Source organism: Manacus vitellinus, unplaced genomic scaffold, assembly GCF_001715985.3.
Source record: "Manacus vitellinus isolate BGI_N305 unplaced genomic scaffold, ASM171598v3 scaffold_46_pilon, whole genome shotgun sequence".
Classification (NCBI taxonomy): Eukaryota; Metazoa; Chordata; class Aves; order Passeriformes; family Pipridae; genus Manacus; species Manacus vitellinus.
The window spans coordinates 3,274,089-3,298,914 of NW_021940578.1; the positions used below are offsets into that span (position 1 = coordinate 3,274,089).

Below are 24,826 nucleotides of genomic sequence, written 5' to 3' on the forward strand. Positions count from 1 at the left end.
CCCTCCGCCTCAGGAACCGAACCGAACCCGCCGACACGGGAAAGGGTTTTTTAATGCGAGTTTCCCCTCGTACAGCTCGTTAAAACCCCGATCACCGAACCGGCACGAGGAAAGACACAACAAAATAAGTGGGAAAAAAAAAACCCAAACAAACAACAAACAAAAACCCAACTGCTGAATAAATACATAATACACATTTTTGGACATCTCAACGTTTGGCGTATCAATCCCTTCGTTTGGTAACAGACAGCTCTGGCTTTCACCTAACAGGTTTTATTACAGTTTTATTTCTCAAACGGTCGCCCCGCCTGGATTTTTCTCCCCCAGGCACCTCTGAGTGTGTGGCCTCAAAACAGACCTAAAAAGCTCATGGAAAGCGGTGGGAAAAGCTCTATGTCACCTTCCTCAGGCACATTCCAACCGCAGGCAGTTCCCTGCCCGAACTTACACGTGTAAAGCTGTTGTGCCCACATTAATGTGACCCGTCCCAGAGGAAGGGGCTCTGCCCCTCACAGTCAGGCAGCAGAAGCTGCAGACACAGACAGTGAAGAGAAGGTGATTTTTTTTTTTCCCCTAAGGACAATCATGATGTGAATTTACTGCTTGTGAAACGCACTAGTCTGGCAGAGCCAGAGCATAACAGTGTGGGATAAGCAGAGCAGGGATCTCACAGGCACAGGCAGGAAAGGTTTCTCCCCTTCCCTCTCTAACCATGGTACTACTCTTGGTAGATTTTTACACTTACTAGTTCATCACAATCTCTCCGCACTTCCCAACCACTCATTTCTATCAGCCTCGACCCCACTGGAGAACTGTCTGCAGTGGAGTGTTTTGGTTTGCAATCTTAAATAATAGAAACGCTGAATAATTATTTCCCCTAAGAACCAGAGAACAGCTCTTTACACCTAATGTGAATGGGCCATCAAAGAAAATGACCAAAACAATCTCTGACAATTGGAATGAGGCCACCAAACACCACCAGGACCTCTGGGATGTTATCCAGAGATTGATCAGAGGTTTTGACAATCTTAACATGGTAAAGAACAGAGACAATTCCACAGTGAAGCCCTTCTGACTGATGCAGTTGTTCCCAGACTTCCCTTTCTTAGATCTGATCTTCACAGACTGAGATGGTCTGAATTTGTGTGGGTATCCCTGCTGCTCTTAGCTGCAGAAACAAAAGGTAGGGAGGCTGTCTTATCTCTTCAGTCTAATCCCAGAGGTAAAGCATCATTAGAGGACCTTCCTTCAGCTGATCAGAAGCACCTATATTGCCACTGCTGCTGCTTTGAACTTTGTGATAGGCTTGCAAGGACTGCAAAGAGGTAAGGAATCAGATGATCTTCAGGCTCTTACTGCTGATTTTCATCTGGTGTGACATTTAACTCTTATGACTGCTGGAATCAGCTCCCTGATTGCTTTGTATTTGGAATAGTGTCCAGGAATTATTGTCTAACATCCAGTCCTGTATAGCTGTAGATGAAAACAGGCTTCCAGCTTGTGACTTGCCTCCAGAAAGCTGGATTTCCAGTCCAGGAAAGCATTTTTTAAAGCCAACCACTCCGTGATAGAAGGTTCAAGTAAATGGCACTTCCAAGAAACAGCGGATGAGGAGCACAATCAAAAATGAAGGCACAAAATCTCCTTCACAATTCTACAGCAATATTCCTAGATATTACCTGCAGTATCAGAGAGGGAGATCTTCCAGTAGTGGAGTCTTAAAATACCATTAAAAATCAATATCCAAATACCTTTGAACAATGCCTTAGAAACTCTCAGCAGCATTCCCTGTTTCCACTCAGAGTCAGCAGCGAGCAGGGCCAGGGAAAGGTCCTTGCTGGGAAGCAATGCTCTAGGGGTCAAGAAAGGACACTGCGATATAACGAGTCCCTTTGGTGGTCGGGAGCCCTTCGTGGTAGTGGGTCAGGCGTCCCGGGTGCATGAGGGTCCATCCTTTCCGCGGAGCTCGGATGGAGCAGTTGTAGCGCAGGAACCGGCAGCCTCCTCCCTGATGGGAACACAAGAGACACATCAGCTTGGAAGAAGCACCTCAAGGAAAGGGCCTCTGCCTTCTCCTGGCAGCCCTTCTGAAAATGTGAGAAGGTGCTTGGAGAATCCCCTGTGTGTTCTGATGCATTCAGAGTTCTCCTTCCTACCCTAGCCCAGTCAAAAATTGCAATCCTTAGTGTGAAGAAGCCAGATGTGGATAAGGAAAGGGTTTTCAGCTGCCTGGACTGCTCCAGAGGCTGTGCTGCATTCCTGCCCCACTGGCACTCACCTCATAGTCTATCCCAACTCGGTTCAGGGCAATGTTGATGGTGAAGGTGGAGGCGTCGTGGTGGGGCATCAGGGACGGCTGCTCGTCGGGTTTGTAGCGAACCACAAAGGCCAGTTCAAACTGAGTCTGGGGAGAGAAGAACAAAGGGCACTGTTACAGGGCTGTAGGGGTCCTTGGCTGCTGAGCTGCAGAGCAGGGTGTAGCACTGAAACTGCATTCCACTGCTAAGGGAGAAAGGCAGCGACCAGGCAGGAGAATGCCACTGGGAAATTGCACATTTCCTAAGGCTCATACTTATGTCACACTCCAGGGTCAGTCCCCCCACACTAGGAAAAAGTATGTGTATTCCTAGAGGATTCTTTGCACAAAGCTGCAACTGGAAGAGGTGATCAGAAGCTGGCCAGTTTTGATGCTCAGGTGCACATACCTTAGTGTAGTATCCTGGGTACAGTTTCTCTGTGATGGGTGCAATATAGTCCAGAAGAAACTTATACCATTCTCTTTCAAAGCCAATTTGGTTCATGTGTATGTCAATAGTTGGGACATTCTCATATCCTCCTTGTATTCTGCTATCCTGAAATAGAATCACAGAAATACCCATAAGGATGGGGATCCTGGAGTTCAGGAATGAAAAGCACTTGTTTCTGGTAACTACAAATAAATAGGATGTTTACTTATCACAGTTTGCAGGATGGAAAACTCATTTCAGACAATAATTAAAACCTAAGGGAAACGATATTGCCATCATGAAGGCTGAACACTGTATCTTCAGAGGACACTAAAGAGGACTCAAAAATTAATTCACATTTAAGAACAAAATTAGGGTGTCATCTCCAGTTTCCTGGTTTAACTGTGGGATCTAATGCCTTCCCATAGGAGGCACAGCTGCCACCAAATATGCACAGATAAAAGCAGGACCCAAAACTCAAAGAGCTCCTGCTTTACTTACCGTGTTGTCACCTGTGGACCACTGGCCATAATGTTCCATTTCTTCCACCAGCTCATCACAGGCAGTGTCAGTGAATATGGGGAACCAGTAAACATCTGGGCAGGGCTGCAGAAAGCAAACAGGTGAGAACAGCAGAAACAAGGACAGGTGCTTGAGGCAAAAGGAGTAAGGTTAAACTGAGTGCAGACTGAGTCAGTTCAAGTGGAAAGACACTAAAATATCGAGGATAGAAATTTGTCTTCTGATTTATGTGCCCCATTTCCACTTAAGAGAGCTGGAGATGTACTTCTAGGAGAAGGACTTGGCTCTAAAAATACTTTCAAGGTCATGCTCCCTGTGCCGAACTGCTTCTTCCCAAGAATGACAATAGTAATGATACAAGCACTGTCCCGATGCTGATCTCCCATTGTGATGGATAAGAGTGATGTTTTCTTACCATTTCTACCAATTTCCCCTTCAGAGCTGCTGTGTAGTTTTCATGGATGTATTTTTCTCTCCAGTCCTGCAGACAGAAGATAAGCAAACCAGTCATTTCTGTGGGGCCTGCTTAAAGAGGCAATGAAAGGACAGGCACTCATGCAGTATTCACAGGCTTTGAAGATCCAGATGCTGTGAATCTCATAAACACCCTCTCTTTAAATTCTGTGACTGCACTCCTCATCCCACCTGAGAGACATCATTATTACAAAGCCTGGACCTCCCGTGCTGGTGAAGCAAATCATCAGATATTCCCATGCAACAGTGCTGTGCCTGCTGAGCATGCAGGTTGTCTCACCTCAGGATTGCTGAATATTTGCCAGAGGTCATTGTGGAGGTGAGTTGTCTGGTAATTCTCCAGGGACAGGATGTGTCCGAACTGGTGCCGGTTTGTCAGGTACATAAAGACTCCCTGTAGGACAGAGGAAGACTGTCAAGGCCTTGCATTTCTGTGAGCCACCGTGAAATATAAGCACTGACAGTTCTCCAAGCTGTTAATTTACTCATTCTTCCTGTTGTGGCCCTTCAGTTAAATTTCCACCCTGGATATGAGGAGCTCTGAAAGGCTATAGCCAGAAACAGTAATTCTGTCTCTTGTCAGCCAGGGCTGGAGGCAGAGCAGAATAGCTGCTGTGAGGTTAGGTTCTTCCTTCTTACCATGTCATTTCCATTTAGAACAGGCCTGAATAGGCCCAAGAACAAAAATGTTATCCACATTTAGTGGTCCCTGCCTTCGTGTGGTTTCACAGCAGGACAGAAATCCCACACTGTTCCAAAGCCTGCCCAGCACTGACTAGTGCCAGTTCACCCCATCCCCTGCCCGGCAGAGCTGAATGCCTTGGAACTCCTTAATCTTGCACCCTCCACCGTGGCATGCAGCTCTCCCTGCCAGCCTCTCTCCTGGACTGACCTGATTCCTAACGTTGTGGCAGAAAGCCATGTCAGCATCCAGTTTGCCACTGTGGAAAAGATCTTCCCGGTCAAGCTCCGAGCGCAGCGCCTTGGCTTTAACCATGTAAGCGCTGCTGATGTAGGGAACGTTCCAGAGCCCCCTGGAACACAGGGAAAGCACAGTGAGACCTGAAATACCACCAAGACAGAAATTGCTGGACTTGACAGGATGGCAGCCAGACTTGCCTAAAAGAGCCAACTCAGAACTGTAGGGAGAAACCATACCAACAGGGATTGTCATTCCAGAAAAAAAATTGCTTATATTGCTCAGAGCTTTTAAGCTGCACAAATGCTAGTCCACTGTGAAAGCAATTAATTGCTACTGTGTGCTTTTGCTGGGGACATAATTAATGGCTTGAATCTCTTCCCAGAGAGATCAACATATTTTTTCCAGTGATTTAAAGAAACTGAACTGGCCAAAAGTGCATAAGCTGATTGCCAGCATGTATTGCACATATAATGGCCTATAAAAAAAAAGGCCCCTCAAGAATATGAATGAATCAACAATTCTATTTTGTGAATATTCCATTCAAGGATCACATGGTATTTTATGAAGATTTATCTGAAAGAGATTAAACAGCACTTTACAGGATTGTAGAGGTCACACTAACTATAATCCATAGGTGGGAAAACATGACATGAGTAAAATGAAGTGATTTCAGCAGAGTCAGGACTCTCAAATCCTTACTCTGATCACAAGAAATCTCATTATCTCTGCTCAAGGGAGAACACAGAGCAGACACTTCCTTTCCTACACACACAGACAGTTGTGCTCTCTGGTTCTTTGACAGCAGCCAGTTTGATGATCATGTGCTGCAGCAAGCTTTACATCTGAGGGATTATATCAGGGAAAAGCTCTTTGCATACTCACACCCTCCGCCTTTGAACAATATCCACATAATCTTCTGAGCGGGCATAGTATCCATCAGGGCTCAGAGCTCCCCAGAAGTTGGACCACAGCTTCTCATGCCGGCTCACCAGAGGGGCAATCACCAGCCTGGCAGCATGAAAGGGAAAGGAATTGCAGGACGGGATGTTACCACAAGAAGAAAAGGAAAATATTTACAAACCACAGGACTGTAACAGCTATATTCTTCCTCACTTACAGAGCTGGTGTTTCCTTAACTCTGTTGGAATAAAATTCCACATAAGAAAGGGCAAGTATGGTCCCAGTCTCCTCTCTAATTGCACCCTGCACCAGGTCTCTTAGAATCTGATTTGTTCTACTGACTATATAAAGACAAAAATGAGGATGATTTACATCCCCTGCCTAAAATCCAGGGACTACAACTACAATGTAAAAAAACCCCAACACCTAAGAGGTGTTTGTCTAACATTCCATCTCTGACACAGTTCTCCTGGTACCTTACACATCTCAGTGATAAAAGAGTTCACAGCATTCCTTGTGTGAGATGACCACAAGGATTGCTCAGACCAAAGAACTCACTTGTTCTGTTCGATCAGGATCCTCAGAGTCTCTGTGTTCTTCAGAACTACCTCAGCATCCAGGCTAAAGTAATAGTCACAGTCAGGATCATTCCTGCACAAATCCCTACAGCCAGAGAAGAGAAAAGTCACACCAAAATCCTCTTAAAACAGAGCAAGACAAGGGACAGAACACAGGAATTCCTTCACCTTGTAGTCTAAAGGTGTTCAGAAAAGTTCAATTTAATGTAACAACCCAGGGGACCATCATAGCACAAGCACATCAGATTCAGTATCCAGCAGCAGACAAACACACAGCCAAAATCACATTTACCAAACTGTTTCCTCAGCACAAACTGGAGAGGTTCCCATTTACAGTTGGCACAAATCCACACCAGAGCTCCAACATCTCCTGGTCACAGACAGGGAGATACTCTTCCACTAGCTCTTAGTTTTACTACTACACTCCTCCTCTCCAGAGATACAAGTGCATATTGTTTGTGATCTATGGCTGGGCATGTAGATGACATGTGGGAGGTACAGGATTATCCTTCTGCCAGAGCAAAGGACCAGTGAGAACTTAGTCTCTGAAAGTGGAGAGATAAAGCTGGTATCAAAGTTGACTTTTTTTTCCCAATATGTAAGGGCATGGGAGTTAGTGCTAGAAAAACTGAAAGAAAAGGGGGACTGAAAAAAAGAAAAGCAATCACTTGACAGGGATGATCCTCAGAAAAAAAACAAATGTCTTAGTTTGGACAGGGGCTGACTCTGCCAGCCATCACATGTGGCCTCTTCACTTACATGCCCAAGTTACGTGCCTCAGCGTTCTCCACCTCATCATCTGGCCCCATCACCTTGACAGAGAGATATTCTTTGCCATGCTCTTCTACAAAAGAGTCCACCTCCATCAAGTGATGTTCCTCCTATGCCAAAAATAAGGAAAAATGGGTAAGATGGGCTCATCCCAGGCCACTCAGCCTCCTGTTCTTGAAAATGCCAAACCAGATGGGCAACAGCTCTTCCCACTTCCATATCTTTACAGCTGGACAGAGCTATCTTATAGGTGCCATTGCAGATAACTACTGGGCTTACAGAGGCTGGAATTATAGAATCACAGAATCAGCCAGGTTGGAAGGGACCTCTGAGATCATCAAGTCCAACCCTTGATCCACCACCACCGTGGTTACTAGACCATGGCACTAAGTCTAGCCCAAGGTTGCAAAGGTGCCTAGAGTACAGGGAAGGTGTACATTTTCCCTACATTTGCTAAGACCATCACAGGCCATCTTCACTTACACTGTTGTGAATGAAGAGCTGGATTCGTTGCTTCGGGTAATGGAGGTTACGAAGACGTAAGAAAAACTGGGAGAGGAATGGGGTGGGCTGCTCGATGAAAATGCCAATCAGGATCATTGGCAGTGCCTCATCCTGCATTCAGAGAGGAGAGGAGAGAAGTGGTGACTCGAGTTCCACATCAGATCCCATTTTAAGACTTGTCTTTAAAGCTTTGAACAGACACATCAAGCCTTACCTTAAACCCTGTGAGGCTTCGCAGGCCTTCATCACACACAGTGCAGCCAGTCTCAAATGTCCATACTTGAGGAATGTAGTTTCCCAGGTAGTTCAGCTGCAGCTGCAAAAGGCAATTTGCAATATTTTGTATTACGGGGCAGGGGAGTTTCTTTGTGTGCAACCCCACTGTAAAATCACATTTCAGCTCCATTTACCTTCTCTGGGAACTAAAGAATCTGAAGCACCACAGCCCGAGGGTCCAACTACACATGGGTCTTTGAACCAGACCTGGACCTGCCATGGACCTGGACCACTTATTATTTCTCAAATACAAGTGGACACAGGGACAGTCAATAAATGTGAAGACAGTAACCAGATCCATCAAGCCTAAAGGGTCACTTTGCAACAAACACAGACCAAATCTTTCTCTCAAGAGGTCCACTTACCTTGGTGGGTCCATTTCCATGAATCACCACAGGCAGGGTGTCATATAACAAGTTTCTTGCTCTCACTCGTGAGTTTTCAAACTTCATGACTATCTCATCTGGAAATGACATTGCCAGCATGTTAATGCTTTTACTGATAATTAGCAGCACAACCCCTCATTTCTACTGAGAAACCACTGAAAGATGAAAGCATGGATATGGATAACTGTGCACAGGCAGTTTAAGGGCTACAGACCATAACTAGAAAGAAGAAAAAAGTGTTCAGAGTGATTCTGTGAAGTAACAGGATGGCTGGGAAATTGGACAATGATGCATCTTTGCATTACAATCAGTGACTGCTCCCAGGCCCCCCGTGGCTGCTTCTCACCTCCCCTGGCATTCCAGCAGGGTTCTGAAGCGGAAAGACAGGCAAGCCCTGGGCAGGGCTGTGTGTTTTTACTTGCACTGGAAGTCCCTCCCAGTTTCAATCCCCAGGGCTAATGCAATCCGACATGCCTGGAGATCAAAGTGGCAAGGAGGTGTAAGATGAAAAACCTGACCTGCATTCCCTCAAGTGGAGAAGGAATTGCAGAGAGAACCTAGTTGGTCACAGTGGAATTCCAAACAAATCCCAGAACTCTGGCAGAGGCTTTTACTGAAGCTTATTCTGCAGGGACAGGCATTTCTGAAATACAATCCCTTCAGCCACAAGTTTATTTCTGGTATCAATTTGCAGTTTCATTCCAAGGAGAAATGACCTTCCCTCTCCCATCTCACCTAGTGCTCCGTCTAGGTTTTGGAAGATCCGGCTTCTTTGGTCTAGACTGATGTTGATACTTTCCTTTTAAAATAATGAGATAAATAACCTTAATTAGAACACAGGGGGGCATCCATTCTTTACATGCTGAGTGAAGATATATCCCATTCCTATAATGATTTGCAAACTCTCCAAGCCCTGAAATCTAAAACACTCCCAGATAATCATCATTTTCACTCGAATCTGGGACAATTCACCATTTTCTAAAACAATTTGTATATATTCTATTAGGCAAAAACTGTGCAAAAAAAAAGAAGACACTTTAGAGCTGCTGGGGGTATATCAATAAATCTCCAGCATATGAATGAAGTGCACCTGCACACAGCTATATAAACCCCACAGATAACACACAGGAATGCCAAGACAGCAAAACCATCTGCTGTGGAGAGTTTCTTGCCATCTATCCCTAGGGCAAGTGTTACCCAAGCATTGCCTCAGGTACCAGTGCCAAACCAGAGCACAGTAGGGTGCAAGGCCAGCTTGTGCAATCTTTGTTTTTATCCCCTGCTGCAAGTCACACTCTGACTGGGTCAGACTAAAATGCAGCTGTGACTTAACAGAGTTCCATGTCCCTGCAGGCATCCATTAAGAGCCATTACTGGGAAGGACAGCAGGGTGCTAACATCCACTGTCAGAGTGCCAAGGCAGGGGAATTACTCAGCCCTTGCAGGGCATAGGGCCAGAACTGCAGATGAGAACATTAAAGGAACTGTTCATGTTAAATTATCACAGGCCATACTTGGATTTAGGGAACTAAAAAAGTCCAGCTGCTCTGAATTTTCTACCAGCCCTGCTGGTAAAAAACTGCAACTCTTTCTCTAGTCAGTGTAAAAGCAGTTCCTCAATACAAATGTTTCCTCTCGTTTGTAAATGGCTGTTACAGTTTGAGTTCTTAGTTCCTGTGCACTTGTGGTGTCTCAGGGACACACTGGCCTGTGTAATGCACAACTGGGCAGGGACAGCAGACCCAGAATGGGTCTGGATGCTTCAGCCAGTGTACCACTCGGTGCTGGAATAGCAGTGCTGCTTCCAGGGTCCATTCCAGGCTTCTGTAGGATGTCACATGGCATTTACCTATAATGTACTTCAGTGCTAGGTTGGATATCTCTAAGTCAGCACTGCACTCAGGGGTTTCACATCCCCTGGGAGGAGGTTGGTATGAGCTTCCAGTCATGGAAATTTCAAGTCATCTCTTTTCCCATTCATATTTTAAGCTTAAAGATAAAAACTGCTAATAACAGAACATGGGGATACTGGCTAGAATGCAAATTTTCAGGCTCTCAAAATCTATATACACCTACTCTTTTTTCTGGATCCAAGAAGATGTTTGTATAGAAGAGCTGGTCACTGTCATCATCCTCTCCTTTCCACTCCTCCACAAGCTTCTTCAGGTTTGGAGCATAACCTATGAAGCCTGTGGGAATAAGAATGAAGAGGCATTTCATCCCAGATGACCAAAAAGTGGAATAACTCCTCTATACCTGTACTCTCACTTCTCTCACATGAATTCTCACTACACCCTGTGTTGCAGCAGAGATACACCAGCTTTTAGTTTGTTCACCACTTCTCCCAAGGGCCAAATAGGAGAAGAAAGCTGAAAGAGGTTCTCAGCTGAAAGCAAGCTCTGTGTCTCACCTCCAGAACCCAGGAAGCGCTTTCCATCTCGCACCTGAGGATACTTGGCTTCCAACTTTCTGTCAGGGTAGATGTAGTTCTCTGCTGAGAAAACCACCTTGCTCTTGGCTTGTTTGAACTTCTTCAGCAGTTCTGTGGGGCCCGAAGCAAAGAGCACGTCATAGCTAGAGAAGGAGGCAGACAAAAAGGGACAAAAAGGAATGGAGACAGAAAAACATGTCAGTGAGAAAAGTTTCTAGAAACAGCTAATTCTTTGGGAATCCCTTTCTTTTAGTTCTGCTTCACAGTATTACATTTTTTTGTGAAGTAACTGTAGCTAATTAAAGCAGAGTCTTATTCATACGCTGGGCATATGAAAAGACACTGAGAGTCCAAACTGTCCTTTTTCCTCTTCACTTTTCTCTGGCAGACCAGTTCTTGGCTCTCCGGATTGTGCTGCAGCCTACCTCATCTTATAAAACAAATAATTCTGGTAAGAAAGGCCTGCCTAGTTCCAGAGGAATTGTCTGCTCATTCTCTGCAGTTACAGGCAGCCAAATTCCACCATGGCAGGATCAGGTACAACACTATCAGGCAAGAGTTGGAACCAGCCTATTCTGCTGAGACCTTCCCAAGTGCCACGGATGCAGCTCTAAGTGATTCTCAGGCAACTACAGAGAAATCAAGGGGAAAAAAAACAGAGGTCTGGACACACTTTTCAAAAGCAATCTACTTCACAGTTCACTTCCTGTCCAAACAGCCTTATGATTCAGACCATGGCAAGTTCTTTCCAACCATTACCTGTCTACAAAAAGGATGATCAGGTCCTCCTTATCCCCAAACTGCTTCAGAGCTGCTTTCAGGAGACGGACCTTCTGCCCACCTCCAGCTGGATTCTGGTCATCTCCACCCTGCCACTCCTCATCCAGCCCCAGCACCTACACAACGACAGGTACAGGGTCACCTGAACAGGGCAGTGCTCACAGGAAAGGACCAGAACCCCCAACCTGACCAGTCCTGATAACTGTGCAAATCACAGCAAAAATAACAGCCCCAGGACAAATGGACTATAGACATATATTTATATATATATATCAGCTTTTGATCCACTCTCTGGGCTGGCCAGGCAGAGTAACACGTAGCACAACAACAAAGCACTCTGAGCCACAGGGACAGGAGCACGTTCTGTACAGTGTGTTTTGGCAGAATAATGGAAAAGTGCCATGGGGCTCCCTTGAGCAGAGTTATGGATCTCATCCCAAGCCAGCACTCAGGATGGAATAACAGACTGCTGCAGAAATGCCCCAGTCACAGTGTTTTTCAGCCAGTTCAGTAGGTGTGTCCTCTCCTGAGCTTTTAATCATTTTATGGCCAGGCCTTATCCATTTCCACAATTCAAAATTCCCTTTGACCAACCACCTCGACATCACCTGGACTTTGTAGTTGAAGAACTGGGCTGATCTTCTGAAGCGTTGGAACCCCTCAGTCTGCTTGGTGGCAGCAGTCAGAACCAGCAGGTTTTCTGCACAAGGGGGAAAGCACAAAGAGACACATTCAGCTTGTGTTGTTTTCACAACCAGCTGTTTCACACCTAACTTGATCCTGGGTATAAAACAAGAGATTATGGAAAGATACAATTTCACTGCCTGAGTCAGGAGCTAGAAAAAGAAAATAAAAAGTAGTAAGTGGTTTCTTGCCCTGCTAGTGAAAGCTACAATTCTCTTCTCTCACACAGAGTATGAAGGAAATTAAAGTTGAAGATAAAAAATAGAACTACTACAGAATGCCCATTTGGAAGGCATCCATTTAGTGCAGTATTGGTTTCCTGTTCCCCACAGAGCTGCTTTTTTGTCACTCAGCATTGACTGGGTGTAGGGAAAACCAAAATTAGTCCTGAATGTTATTATTCCCTCTATATGGCAGCTCCTACTTTCTACTGCATTCCTGAGGTGTTTTCCAGAGTTTTTCATACATATTCAATGTGAATTTAATTGTGCTATAACTTTCACTTGCATTCTCCTCCCAAACTTGCTTTTTATTTCCAGTCCCTTAAAAATGACAAAGCGAAATCCTGAAGTTCTCTTTCAGAAGTTTGTCTGTGGTACCACTGGAATATGATTTTTATGGGGAAGTTCTGGTTTCCTCATTGCAATGATGAAAATGCTATGCTTCACTCTAACAGTTTTGCTGAAGTAGGAATTTGTATAGGCTCTGGAAACGTGCTTAAATGCAAATCCTGGCTATCCGATTTAAACATCAAAAAATACCAGGAAAAACTGAAAGCACATTTTCTTGGCCTCAGCAGGCTCTTTTTGGAACAATGATTTTTTTCAATGGATGTACCAGATGTATCTTCCTAATGTACCCAAACTGATATTCTGTCTGGCCTTACAGAGGAAGGATCTAGGAGCTGGAGTTACAGATGGACCTGGGAAAGGCAGCAAAAGTGAAAAATAAGTGTAAGACTCCACATTAAGAAGAAAGAGGATATTCTCCCAATCCTGTACCTGCATCAGAATAAAAAGAGAGGAGATTGAAAACAGTCAATAGGTCAGCTCTAATTGTATTTTGTTAGACATGCTCACAAAGGAAGTGACAAATAAAAGAACAGGAATCCTGAACTGGTGCAGATTTAAAGGCACATTTTCAGACACATGAAGTGCATTCCTAATCCAGCTCCTCCAGCACGCTCCAGTCTCTGTCAGAGGGTGCAAACAAATGAGTAAAATATGTATGTCCTCAGGGAATATGTTAAAGCCATTACAGTTTCTAGCCATGCAGAAAGCCACAGCAGCTTTATGAGAGCTCTGAGCTCATGGCTTCTGAAAAGGTGAGGATCATACTGCCAAGGAAAAGGGGGGAAAACATGGGCTTGCCAGACAGGAATGTCAAGGCAAACCTTAAATTCTAGCACCTGAGGGGAGAAAGCATATGATAATGATAAAAGAAGGAACAGGAACGACAGAACTCTGACTGCTATGCAATTATTTCAGCCCCAGATCTCAGGCATCTCACATTAAGTAAATCACTAATTCATTTTCAGGCTGCCACCCCGAGAAAGCCACACACTGTTTATGATCTGACTGCCAGAAGTTTGCTGGACATGACTAAAGGCTGCACAGATGCACAGGAAGTGGTGTCCTATTTCCAAGGCAGAAAAGGTCCCTCCGTGCAGTTTGTGAAGTTGGAGAAGCACTAAAAGCCAGCACAGACAATTATCATCCCCAGCAGAACTCCAGGTTACAGATTCCCTTCTCATTCCTGGTCTGTGGGGTAGGACTCTGAGAGACACTAAGCTCAGTCTCTGTTCTGAGAACTCTGTAGTAGCGAGAGCTTTCCATCCCCAGAGACATTCCTTCAGCCCAGCACTGGAAGCTTGTGCTGAGCTATGCTGCCTCCACTCCTTCTCCTTTAACCCTTTTTTATCTTTCCCAAAGATTTTGCTGAACACTGGTGCAGCTGATGGGTACTGCCAGGGACAGAACAGTAAAGCTTTTTACTTTCGGTATCACGTGCAGGCTTTTTAAAACACCCTAAATCAGAGTGATACTTCCCAATTTCCCATGTCACAGTCACTTTCCATATGTAGAAATGGCAGCCTGTTGAGCTAAGCTGGGCCTCCTGGGCCCAAAGGCTCCCTGGGCCATGCTGACAACTAAAAATCATATAAATACATTTAATAATGGGATGGATGCAACATACAAACACAGGGTGGTTAAAGAAGCAAGCACTGGTTTAGGAACCAGGGGATTTGCACTCTACTGCCAGCTCTGCTATGCAACAAGGAGCCAATCCAGCTCTCCCTCTGTTTTTCCATGTGTAGAACAATAATAGAAGATATTTACCACTTTTGTGAGGGTTTTAGAGCTCTATAGATGAAAAGTATCCTGTAGGGACAAAGCACTAGAACAGGAACTCTGATGTCAATATCACAGTGAAAAGGTTGTATAAACTTCTCAGCTTTTATGAAGATTAAAAATCAGTGACAAGTTCAGTAACAAAACAATAAATTTAAAGTTATTTACTTCAGCCCTGAGTTGACAGGGAAAGCACAGCTGCAGCTGCATTTTAGGACAAGGAATGAATTTATCCCTAGGCTGTGCTTTGGGAAATCTTACTGTGCCACTTCCTGTTAAGATGGTGTCCAAAAAAACACCATTAATATGGAGATCAAATAGAAAAAAATCAGTGCACAATTTAGTAGTGGATAATATAATCTCTGCATTAAATTTACTTTACAGAAGTATTTTTTAAAGATTCAATTAACTATAAATAACTATGCTTAGATCTTTAGATCTTACAAAGATCTAAAAGAACATCCAAGAGAGCAGACAGATATCATTACTCTCACGTTACTCTGGGGAAGCTGAGGCACGACAAAGGTGAGGCATTTTTTTCTTTGAGTCACACCAGAAGTGATGAGTTCAGAAAGCAGTTAATTCTAAATCCCTCTTCCTAACCAACATGCCTCATTCTCTTTCCCAGCCCTCAGTTTTAGCTCTAGTGCACTCTAAAACCTTACCAAAACCATGGAAGATTTGGGATGTGCAAGGAAGGCAGGACAGCACAGAGAGATTCTTTGTTTCAGTGATGCCACTATAGCTAAAGAACTCCCAACACTCCCATGGATACATGTAACTGTATTAAGTAATAGATATATAGTAAAGGTAATTATACCAGAATCACACTGTGAAGGGAAATATTCTAGGTAACAAGATTAAATCTCCTCCTAATTGCCACGTCTCTAATGAAGACAGAGATAATTATCCCAACTTCTTGGCAGAGTGACAGTGCGTGAAGCCCTTTGTCAGTGCTGCTGACACTGCAGCTGCCCTAATCCTCTGCCCTTCTACCAACTACTCCAGAGTTTCTACCAACTGATGTTATTTTAGGAGCATCTCGGATCTTGAGTCACAGCGTGGACAGTCAGGGATCTAAAGCTCTCCCTTTACCTCGTTCTTAAACCGTCAAAGTCCAAAAGCAGGGAGAGCTGACCCAGGTGGGATGGAACCCAGGGGACTGAGAGTCCTTCGCCGGGACGAACCGGCGTGCCAGGCTGTGTCCCACAGCCGTGAGCTGCCTCGGGACCCGGCGGGAGGCTCGAGGTGCCGCCCGGGGGCTCAGCCTGGGCTGCGACAGCGGGACAGGGGCGGCACCGCGGGGCTGTGCCCGTCCCTCAGCCCTGCCGCCCGTCCCCCCGCGCCCCCGGAGCCCCCCTTACCTTCTGCGCGAGGCACGGCCGCCCCCCGCCCCGAGCAGCGCCAGCACCGCCCAGGGCAGCAGCACCGCCGGGACAACCATGGAAGCGACTTTCCCGGCCGGACCCCGCGCCGGGAGCCCCACACGGAGCGCGGCGATGCCTGCGGGACGGAGCGGGCGCTCCGGAGGCTCCGGGGCTGCAGGAGCTGTGCACGCACCAACCCGACCGCGGGCGGGCGAGGAAGCGGGGAGGCGGCTCCCTCCCGGGCCGCCCCCGGCCCGCGAGAGGCGGGCGGGCGGCTGGGGCCGGGCCGGGAGCGGGGGCGGAGAGGGAGCACCGGGACGTGGAGCTCGGGGGCTTGATCCCGCAGCTCCGGGGCTTCACCCGGGCGGCGTGCGGGGCACCCCGGCCGTGGGACGCCGGGGGAGAATCGGGCACCGAGCAAAGGCGTAGGAGGAGAGGGGTCAGTCACTCTCTGGGCAGCTTCAGCTGGTGCTGGGCTGCAGCTGGGCTGACACGGGCATTTATCTAGGAAAAGCAGACCAGGAGTGGATTGTAACGTTATGCACAGCTCTGGAAACTGGAAGCCTTATTAAATATCACCTTCCCACCTGTTGCCTCCCATATTTCCTTGGTGAACACAGAACCTGCAGTGGTTTTGTTCCCTGCACTGACTGGTTTTCTCTGGCCGTGTACAGGTCTTTAAGTCTTACATTTGTCTCTGTGGCCTTGTGCTGGGTTTTCTTGCTCTAGCCCTGATGACTTATCTAGGCATCTTTTTCTAGTTCATTCTGCCAATATTTGAGAACGGGCAAATAATCCCATCTTAAAAAATTACACTTTTTTTAACATTTGCTTTAGGGTCGCTTTTACACTTCAGTAAGGTTTAGATGTTGGGAAACCCTTTAGAGCCTGAGGATCTACCACTGACACAGACCTTACATGAGGCCTGTCAGCAAACCAGCTCTGTAAATTAACAGAAATCACAGATATCACAGGATTTGGATTTTCAAAACAAACCCAAGAAGGTATGTTCTTAGAGGAGAAAAAATAAAGCACACTAGAAAGGCCAGATTGTAGCTAATGAATATTCTCTGTGCTTCATAACAGCATCATCCCGAAGAACTGCCATTACAATTTGTTCACTGGGAATATTCTTGGGTGTGTTCAAAGCACTTTTCCTTCCATCCCCTTTCCCTGAAGTAGTAATTCCCTCATAATTACCAGGAAAACAGAATAAGTCTCGTGCTCAAGTGATGTACTACAGGCAACAACCCAAGGAAATACTAGTTCTCTCTAAAATAGTGATTTCAGGACACTTCCTTTTGCAAAGCTGCCAGTTTCTCTAAATAATTTTTGTTTAATTAAAAAAAAAAAAACAGGAAAGAAAAGAAAAAACCCAGATTTTCACTTTAGATTTCTTCAGTACTTTGCAGGCCCTGATAAATCTGTAGCAGCTTCAACACTTTAAGCCAGGAGCCACAGCAAAGATGCTCAGCACTTTCCCTTCAGACCTCAGACTGAGAGCTGGGACTCAACACGGGTTTTTAAAATTGCAAGTTTCTCATTTTGAAGAAGTTAAATCTCTCCAGTCTGAAACCAAAGCGGTTTTGCACACTGGAAATCATGAATGCCTCATTGTTTGTGCTGCTGTACCCAGCCCGTCGCTGTGTGACAGCTCTGTTTGCATTCTGCAACTCTGCCAGCCCAGAGAGCACATTTCATTTCCCCCCTCTGTGTTTGCACTGCTCTGTGCTCTCTGGCTGCAGTCGGTGCCTGTCTTTTTAAACAGAGCCAGCTGCCAGTGCAGATGTTCCATGAGTACGTGCAACACGTGCTCCAGGCGGAGCAGCAACTTCCTAAAAACTGGAAGGCTCAGAGCTCCGTTTTTCGTGCAGCCTCAAAACACACCGGGGCTTCTGAGGCAGCACCAGCCCCACCGAAACCCGCAGGGGATGGAGTCTCACCCACCCTTTTGGGATTCCAGAGCTCCTTCCAAAATCAAACAGGATTTTGCAGGAATATTCATTTGCATTCATTCAAATATTCATTTGCAGGAATAAATGAAGAATGTGTCTCGTCCGTTCCCTTCACTGAGCTGGTTCACTGGCTCAACCTGGTCGAGAATTTCATAGTTTTAAGTCACAGTGTTTGTCTGACTTGCTCGAAACTGTGTGTGTTCTTGTGTCTCCGGAGCGCTGCGCGGGATACAAAGCTTTCCCGTGCACATCTCAGTCGCGTCACTAAGTTTGTTCCTCTATTTACTACAGGGTGTGTTAGAACATGACTCGCTTTCCCGCACGGTCTCTGCCGTGGTAACGGCAGTGAATGACACTGGAATTACGGAAATCCCCTCCAGGCCTTTTCCATCGGTGCAGTGACCCGGGCGGAGACACAGAACACAGAACATCAGCCCTGGGCTGGAGCTGCCCGAGGACACCCGCGGACATCGCACCGGGAGCGGGGCAGGGGAGGAAATCCGGGACCGGGGGATACCCGGAGCGGGGAAGGGTTCCCGGTGCAGGGGCTCCAGGAGCCGGCGGGGTTGGGAGACAGGGGGGGCACCCCGGTGCTGAGGGGGGCTGGAGACAGGGCGGGTCAGAGCCAGCGGGTCCGGTCCGGAGGCTCCGGAGCCCGGGCGGGTCGGTACCCCGGGGGGGTCCCGGAACTGAGTTGATCGGAGCCGGCGGTGTCGCAGCCGGCGGGTCGTGAGCTGCAAGAGCCCCGGACCGGAGGCTCGAGGGCCGGGGTCCCGGCCGGGGGGGTCCCGTAGGCAGGCCGGGCCGGGTCTCTCTCCGCCTCCCGCCCCGCCCCGAGGGGCGCGGCGCGCGGCACGTCGCAAAAGCGCCGCGAAATGCGCCGCAAAAGCGCGCCAAGCGCGCGGCGATGGCGCCTAGGCCGGTAGCGCGGGGCCGCGCTCCCCGCCGGGCTCCCCCATTGGCTGCGCAGCGCCTTCAAGGGGCTGCCGGCGCTGCTGGTCCAGCAAGCTGGCGCCGGCGCCCTGCTCTGCTGGGTGGTGTGCTGCTGAGTCGCCTACTGTACCTGTCTGCGGCGGTGCGCGGGCGCGGGGCGCGGCCGAGCCGAGCGGGCGGCGCGCTGTGCCTGCAGGCGGGCCGCGGCGCCTGGCGCGCAGACCCAGCGCGGGATGCGTTGCCGTCTGCCCGAGGACGCGGCCGGGGGGCGGAGAGGCACCGCGGGGCCTGCGCTGGCGGGCATCACGGTGGGTTGCTGCGGAATGTGACCGCGGGCGCCTCTGGGTGAGGCCGGCCGGGGCCCCGGCGGCGCCCCGCGCTCGCCACGCCGATACCCTGCGCTGGTGCGGCTGGGCTCTGGGCGGGCCGCGGCAGGCGCGGCGGCGCTGGCGGCGCTGCGGACGGCGGTGCGGCGGTGCGTGCGTTCACACCGGGCCCTGCGCGGGGCCCGGGACTGCCGACGTGACGGTCGGAGACGTGGTGCCCACCGGGGCCGCCCGTCACCTCTATCCTCAGCGCCTCCGGCATCGCCAACCCCACGAACAGAGTGGTCGGCCTTTGAGGCCTCTCGCCCCCCGGCGCGTGCGTCGTTTCTCCGGCAGCCTGGAGAAGCGGTGCAGTTCGTGCTCTCCTCGGGCCGCCTGGCGCTGCCCGGCGGTAACAAGGCGGTGCTGGTGGTGGTGGCGGCCCAGAAGCTCGTGAGCCGCCTGCAGGTCGCGCCCAAGTCGCACTTCGACGAGACGGTGCTGTCCGTGGTGCACACCTCGGAGCCCACCGAGCCCGCCCGGCTGGAGGAGACCTTGGGCAGGCTGAGGGAGGCGGCCAGGAAAGAGATGCTGGAGGTGATGCAGATGGGGGTGGAAGATCTTTTCCAGGAGCACCAGCAGACCTGGTCTGACCTGTTCATTTCAGGTAAGGAAGGTGATGCTCAGCTTCCACAGAGAGTGGCTGAAAGCTCAATGACCTGTAAGGGCTCCAGGGGCTCCACTCTTCCTCAGGGGTTGTTGAAACAGTTTGTAATCCAGCATGCTTTACGATGTGGAGGACACCTGACTGCACAAAGGAAGTGATGGAAGAACATTTCTGATCATAACTCTGGGTGTGCTGCCTTCCATGGCTTCAGGAACTTCACTGATTTGTCAGTTGGAAAATAGAGTTGACCTTTAGTGACAGTAAAAAGACAGATTTCTGCATGGAAGTTAAGGACTGTCCTTAACAGGACAAGGTTGGTTTTTCCTAAGATTTCAAGGATGGTTTTGTAAGATTTTAATGGCCTCGTTGCCCAAGTAATGCAGAACTTGCTATTTTATAGCCAGTAGAAAGAGATTTTCCTTTGACAGATCATTCTTGCAGAGTCATGGTGACATCTGTGTGTAAGAGTAGCTTTGTCTGTAGGAAAGCTTGGCTTTCAAACTCCAAGTAGCGGAGAGAATGATTTGTCTTCTTAGACAAATACAAGGAGACATTTCACTGCAGTGTTTTATGGACAAAGGTTTATTAGATGTCATAAAGAACACCTGGGCAATGTGCACATTTGATCTTCTTTTCCTCCTGGTTAATGCCTTGTTTTCCTTTCGTTCCAGGGATTGAAATGAGGAAGATCACGGATGCTCACACCCCATCCAGTGAGACTGTCAACATGACCCTGTACTACGTGCTGTCCACCATGCCAGCCCCCCTGCTGGACCCCCTGATCAGTGCTGAGGACAGGGAGAAGATGGAGGGCAGCCTGAACTACGCTGACCACTGCTTCAGCGGCCACGCCACCATGCACGCCCAGAACCTGTGGCCAGCCAGGCTCACCAGCGTCCCCCAGATCCTGCAGCTCTCAGACCTGTGGAAGCTGACCCTCCAGAAACGGGGCTGCAAGGGCCTGGTGGCAGCTGGAGTGCACGGGCTCATGCAGGGGATGGTGCTGAGCTTCGGGGGGCTGCAGTTCACGGAGAACCATCTCCAGTTCCAGGCTGACCCCGATGTGCTTCACAACAGCTACTCCTTACGTGGGATCCATTACAACAAGGACTTGATCAACCTGGCTGTGCTGCTGGATGCCGAAGGGAAGCCCTTCCTGCACGTGTCAGTGAAGTTGCAGGAGAAGCCAGTGAGGCTGTATGCCTGCGAGGCAGGCTGCATGAACGAGCCCGTGGAGCTCACCTCGGAGGCGCGGGGCCACACCTTCCCCGTCATGGTCACCCAGCCCATCACACCCCTGCTTTATATATCCACAGACCTGGTCCACCTGCAGGACCTGAGACACACACTCCACCTAAAAGCTATCCTGGCTCATGAGGAGCACATGGCCAAGCAATACCCGGGCTTGCCCTTCCTGTTCTGGTTCAGTGTGGCCTCCTTAATCACTTTGTTTCACTTGTTTCTGTTCAAACTCATCTACAACGAATATTGTGGGCCTGGAGCCAAGCCACTCTTCAGGAGTAAGGTATAAGGCTGCTGCTTTTGGCTGCTGTCCACTGAGTGTTGTCAGCCTGGTGTTCTGTCAGCTGTGCCTGGGCAGGGTCTGTCTTGGACTGTGAGGATTTTCAGTCTCTCTTGCAACAAGCAACCTGTGACCTCTTCTTGCAAGGGGAGGGAATAGGGCAGGGATTGGAGCAGCAGGGATTATAAATATTAGCAGACATGAACTCATCATCTGCCCTTAGACATTTGTAAGGCTGCAGGTGGAGGCAGACACAGCTTTCTGTCCTTTTTCCATACATCATTGCTTGTTTCTAAGCCAGGAATGTCAGGAGATGATGTTTCTTGTTCTGCAATACCAGAAAGCTTGTGAGAGCTGCTGTGTGGAGATGTCACACCTGGTCTGAATGGGTGACGTGTCACACTGCAACACCCAAATGCAGGCTGGTGTTCTGACTTTTGGGACTCCTGGTCCATGTTCATGGATTTACAGACACTGTGCAGTCCTCCATCAAACCACATTTACCACCATTGTTTGGGGCAGGTGCTGAGTTGGTGTTTCTTCCATTCAGACAAAATTAAGGAAAGTACTGAGTGCTTTTTACTGTGAGTTGGAGGCTCTGGCTTCAAGCTCTACTGCATCTCATTTGGGTGTAAAGATTTTGAAATTATTGCTTAGAGTTGCCTTAGAAAACTTAGTTGCTAGTAAAAACTAGAGAATAGAAGGTGAGTTCTGCTCTTAGTACTGGGACTTTCTGGCTGTGTGTTGATACAGAGTAGAAATGCAAGACCAGACTGGATTTGCTGTGTGAGCTCCCTTGTGCTGTTCAGAGGCTTCCCCTCCTAAGGGCTGAACAGTTAAATGTAGCTTGTGTTTGAAAAAAAAAAAGGAAATAAAAAGGAGATAGTTAAGTGGAGCTGTCAGAGGAGAAGTTCTAGCTTTAGATTGCCCTGTTATTCCAAATGGTAAAAACAAATTCAATTTTTGATAGCTAAGGCTGGACAGAAGGTGCTAGACTAAACTCAACAGTTGGTATCTAAGGGGTGTTTAAGGAGAGCTGGAAATTTCCCTGTCAGCTCCCTGGCTTTGTCGTGGTGAGCACTGGGGATCAAACCTGATCCCAAGCAGGTCTGAATACCTGTCATCCAATGAAGGAATGAGTGGGAGGTGCTTGTGGCTGGACAGACTAACCTAGGAGGAGGTAGGATAGATGTGTGTGTCAGACAGCTGCTGTTACAAGCCTCTGATCATGATCCAAACCCTCGTGCAGAAGGAGGAAGGTGCTGGGAGGTGGTGCCAGTTGTTGTGTACACAGCTGACATGTGTCCTGGAACGTGTCCTTGGAATTATGTAATTATGTCCTTCTCTCACTGTTGTCTCTCTGATTGCCTTTGTCATCTCCAAGACTTGCCTTCTGCCTGTTCCCAAGTGACCTGTTGCCCGTTGCTGCAGGTGACTGTCCCTGACTCTGCTCACTGAACTGCCCAGAAGCGCCACAGCCACAGCCCAGGGCTGAGCCACCCCCAGCCTGGACACTGCAGAGCCCTGAGCGACAGCAAACTCTGCTGCCTCGGCCTGGGTGGACCTGCTGAACAGGAAGGTGATGCAGAACTTGATTCCAGAACCAGGGCAGAAGTGGGAGCCAGCTGAAGCTCAGAACCTCTGTAGCAGCGAGATGGATGGTGTTGGAATAACCCCCCGTTCCATGAGCTGAATGGGAACATCCCCGTGTCCAAGTGAACTTAGTCCTGCTTTCAGCCTCTGTTTGCACAAGACATCTGACAATTTTGCAGCTGAGAACAAGGACCTTTTGAAAGCAACAATCTTTTTGTGCCTTGCTATGACAGGAATCTGAGACTTGGAAGGTGTGGTGATGGAAGGGTTTATGCCAGAAGTTCATGTAACAGATGTTTCCTTTTCCTTGTAAGCTGTTCAGTTCCCTAAGAGTAATCCATTTGGTGAACATACTTGAAGATATACTAAGTTCTTTGATATTTTGATTTGAGTTTTGTTGGGTTTTTTTTTTAATTTTACAGGAGAATAAAGAATGATGATTCCCTTCAGAGAGTTAACTAGAAAACCTTAGTGTAACTTCCTTTCTGGTATACATTTTTTAATTTATTGCTTGGGGGGTGGGGGAGGATGTTGATAATTTTGCCTCCACTTCAGTAACAGTCAATTGATCTGTGGATATCTAAGTGCTGGTAACAGGTTTTTCAGCCTTTATGACTGTAGAGTGCAAAATCAATTTGCTGAAATTGTTTTCTGGATTTACACTTGGAAATGCTGTTCTGCAGGTTTCCTACTCTAAGCCTACTGAGACTTTATGCATTGATTTGTTTTGGCTATGGGGAGGGGAAGACATCCCACTTTCTAGTGATTTAAAGGTTGTTTGGTTTTAAAATACCAAAGCTGTTGTTTCTAAATAAATATCTTTCAGTCTAATCTGATTGGTGAAGCGTGGTTGAGTTTTGTGTTGGTTTTGTCTCTGTTCTTTCATGACCTTGCTCCCCACCCAGTTAAAACAAGCAGAGCCTTATGTCACATCTATGGCCAGTATTGACTGCAAAAGTGCTTGGATTATGAGAGAATACAGTGTGGAAAGTAATACAGAAATGGATCTAAGCTGGAAAGGTGAATTTGGAAGGCACAACTAGAGACAGAACCACACAGGGTCATGCTCATCTCCATTTCCCTGCTCTGTATAACTTTGTTCTCCCCTGAGGAACACAGGCCAAGCTTCAGTTTTAAGAACACAGAAACAGTCCCAGGGAACAATCAAGCAGCAGATTTAATGGCCATCCAGCAAATAATGACATTGGCACAGTTGGTGCTCCCAGGGGAAAGCTGGGGCAGGATTTAATTTTGAATTTCTAGGGGGGTTACTCTCTAGTTTCAGATGAAAAACCTCCCTCAGAAAATCAGATTTCAGTGTATGCAGCTCATCTGCAGACACTTCCACTTACTAATTGGTACAGCAGAGTTACTGCCCTGCAAGGGAATAAAAACAGAGGCAACAGAGTCCATGATAAATTGTACAGATGTACATTGTGTATGGAAGGAGACATTTGCTGTTCTGCTTTAACAGAACATACCAGAACATACCAGAAGCTCCTGCTCTTTCTTCCTGCAGGAGCTGCTCAGCCTGTGTGGAACATCTGGCACGAAGATGATAAGAGTTTCCAGGGTGCTGTTTCCAAACCACTGTGGTATCAGCTGGGGGCTGAGCCTTTTGATGTTCCCTGGCAGAACTGCCAACAGTGTGATGGCCATGGAGTCCAAGAAAGACTATTTAGACTAGGCCTGGAAAAGATGGATAAGCAATCATTACATAAAGCATGATGAAAAAAAAACCAAAACAGCTTTGAGAATGTTTTACATTAAATACATTATGATTCTTATGAGCACTCCCCCCCAGTAACAAAAGAACTGTTTCAGAATTCCCTCACAAAGGAGAAAGGGGAAAAGAACAGGGTTTTTCCATTTACAGCATGCAAGAGAGCAGAAGGTTATTTGTGAACAGAAATCCTTAAAGAACTAAACAAAATTCCATGTTTACAAGCACACAGTAAAGCAGGAAAGTTTAAATAGTGATTGACCATCAAAAATTTATACTTTTAGTTGTAATTCAGAGAAGATGATGGTGGCGTGGAAGTTAAATGGCATCATAAAATGTTGTTTAGCTTGTAAATTCAAGACACTAAGAAGAGAGCCAACTAATTAATGGGGGAAAAAAAATTAGAATCTCAGTTCTGCACTCAGTTAATCCTGGTTTCTGCTTTTGTCAGATAAT

At 47.6% G+C, this 24,826-nt stretch overlaps 2 protein-coding genes across 2 annotated transcripts; one reads left to right on the plus strand and one right to left on the minus strand.

Annotated features, from left to right (window-relative positions):
* Positions 1-948: 948 nt before the first annotated feature.
* On the minus strand, positions 949-18,098 carry PLOD1 (procollagen-lysine,2-oxoglutarate 5-dioxygenase 1). Its single transcript, XM_029962391.1, has 20 exons — positions 18,093-18,098; positions 17,737-17,764; positions 11,879-11,970; positions 11,250-11,386; positions 10,470-10,633; positions 10,136-10,248; positions 8,795-8,858; positions 8,039-8,136; positions 7,612-7,713; positions 7,377-7,508; positions 6,882-7,003; positions 6,103-6,207; positions 5,527-5,652; positions 4,615-4,756; positions 4,003-4,116; positions 3,664-3,729; positions 3,228-3,332; positions 2,706-2,852; positions 2,279-2,404; positions 949-2,008 (listed from the first exon to the last, which is right to left on the minus strand). The coding sequence occupies exons 1-20, from the start codon at positions 18,096-18,098 to the stop codon at positions 1,853-1,855; spliced, it is 2,145 nt and encodes a 714-aa protein (XP_029818251.1). The 3' UTR covers positions 949-1,852.
* A 436-nt stretch (positions 18,099-18,534) lies between these two features.
* KIAA2013 (KIAA2013 ortholog) lies at positions 18,535-23,483 on the plus strand. The gene is given in 5 exon segments (XM_029962392.1): positions 18,535-18,549; positions 18,678-19,145; positions 19,147-19,173; positions 19,175-19,532; positions 20,204-23,483. Coding segments are annotated over 5 exon segments (1,728 nt in total). The 3' UTR covers positions 21,064-23,483.
* Positions 23,484-24,826: the final 1,343 nt, after the last annotated feature.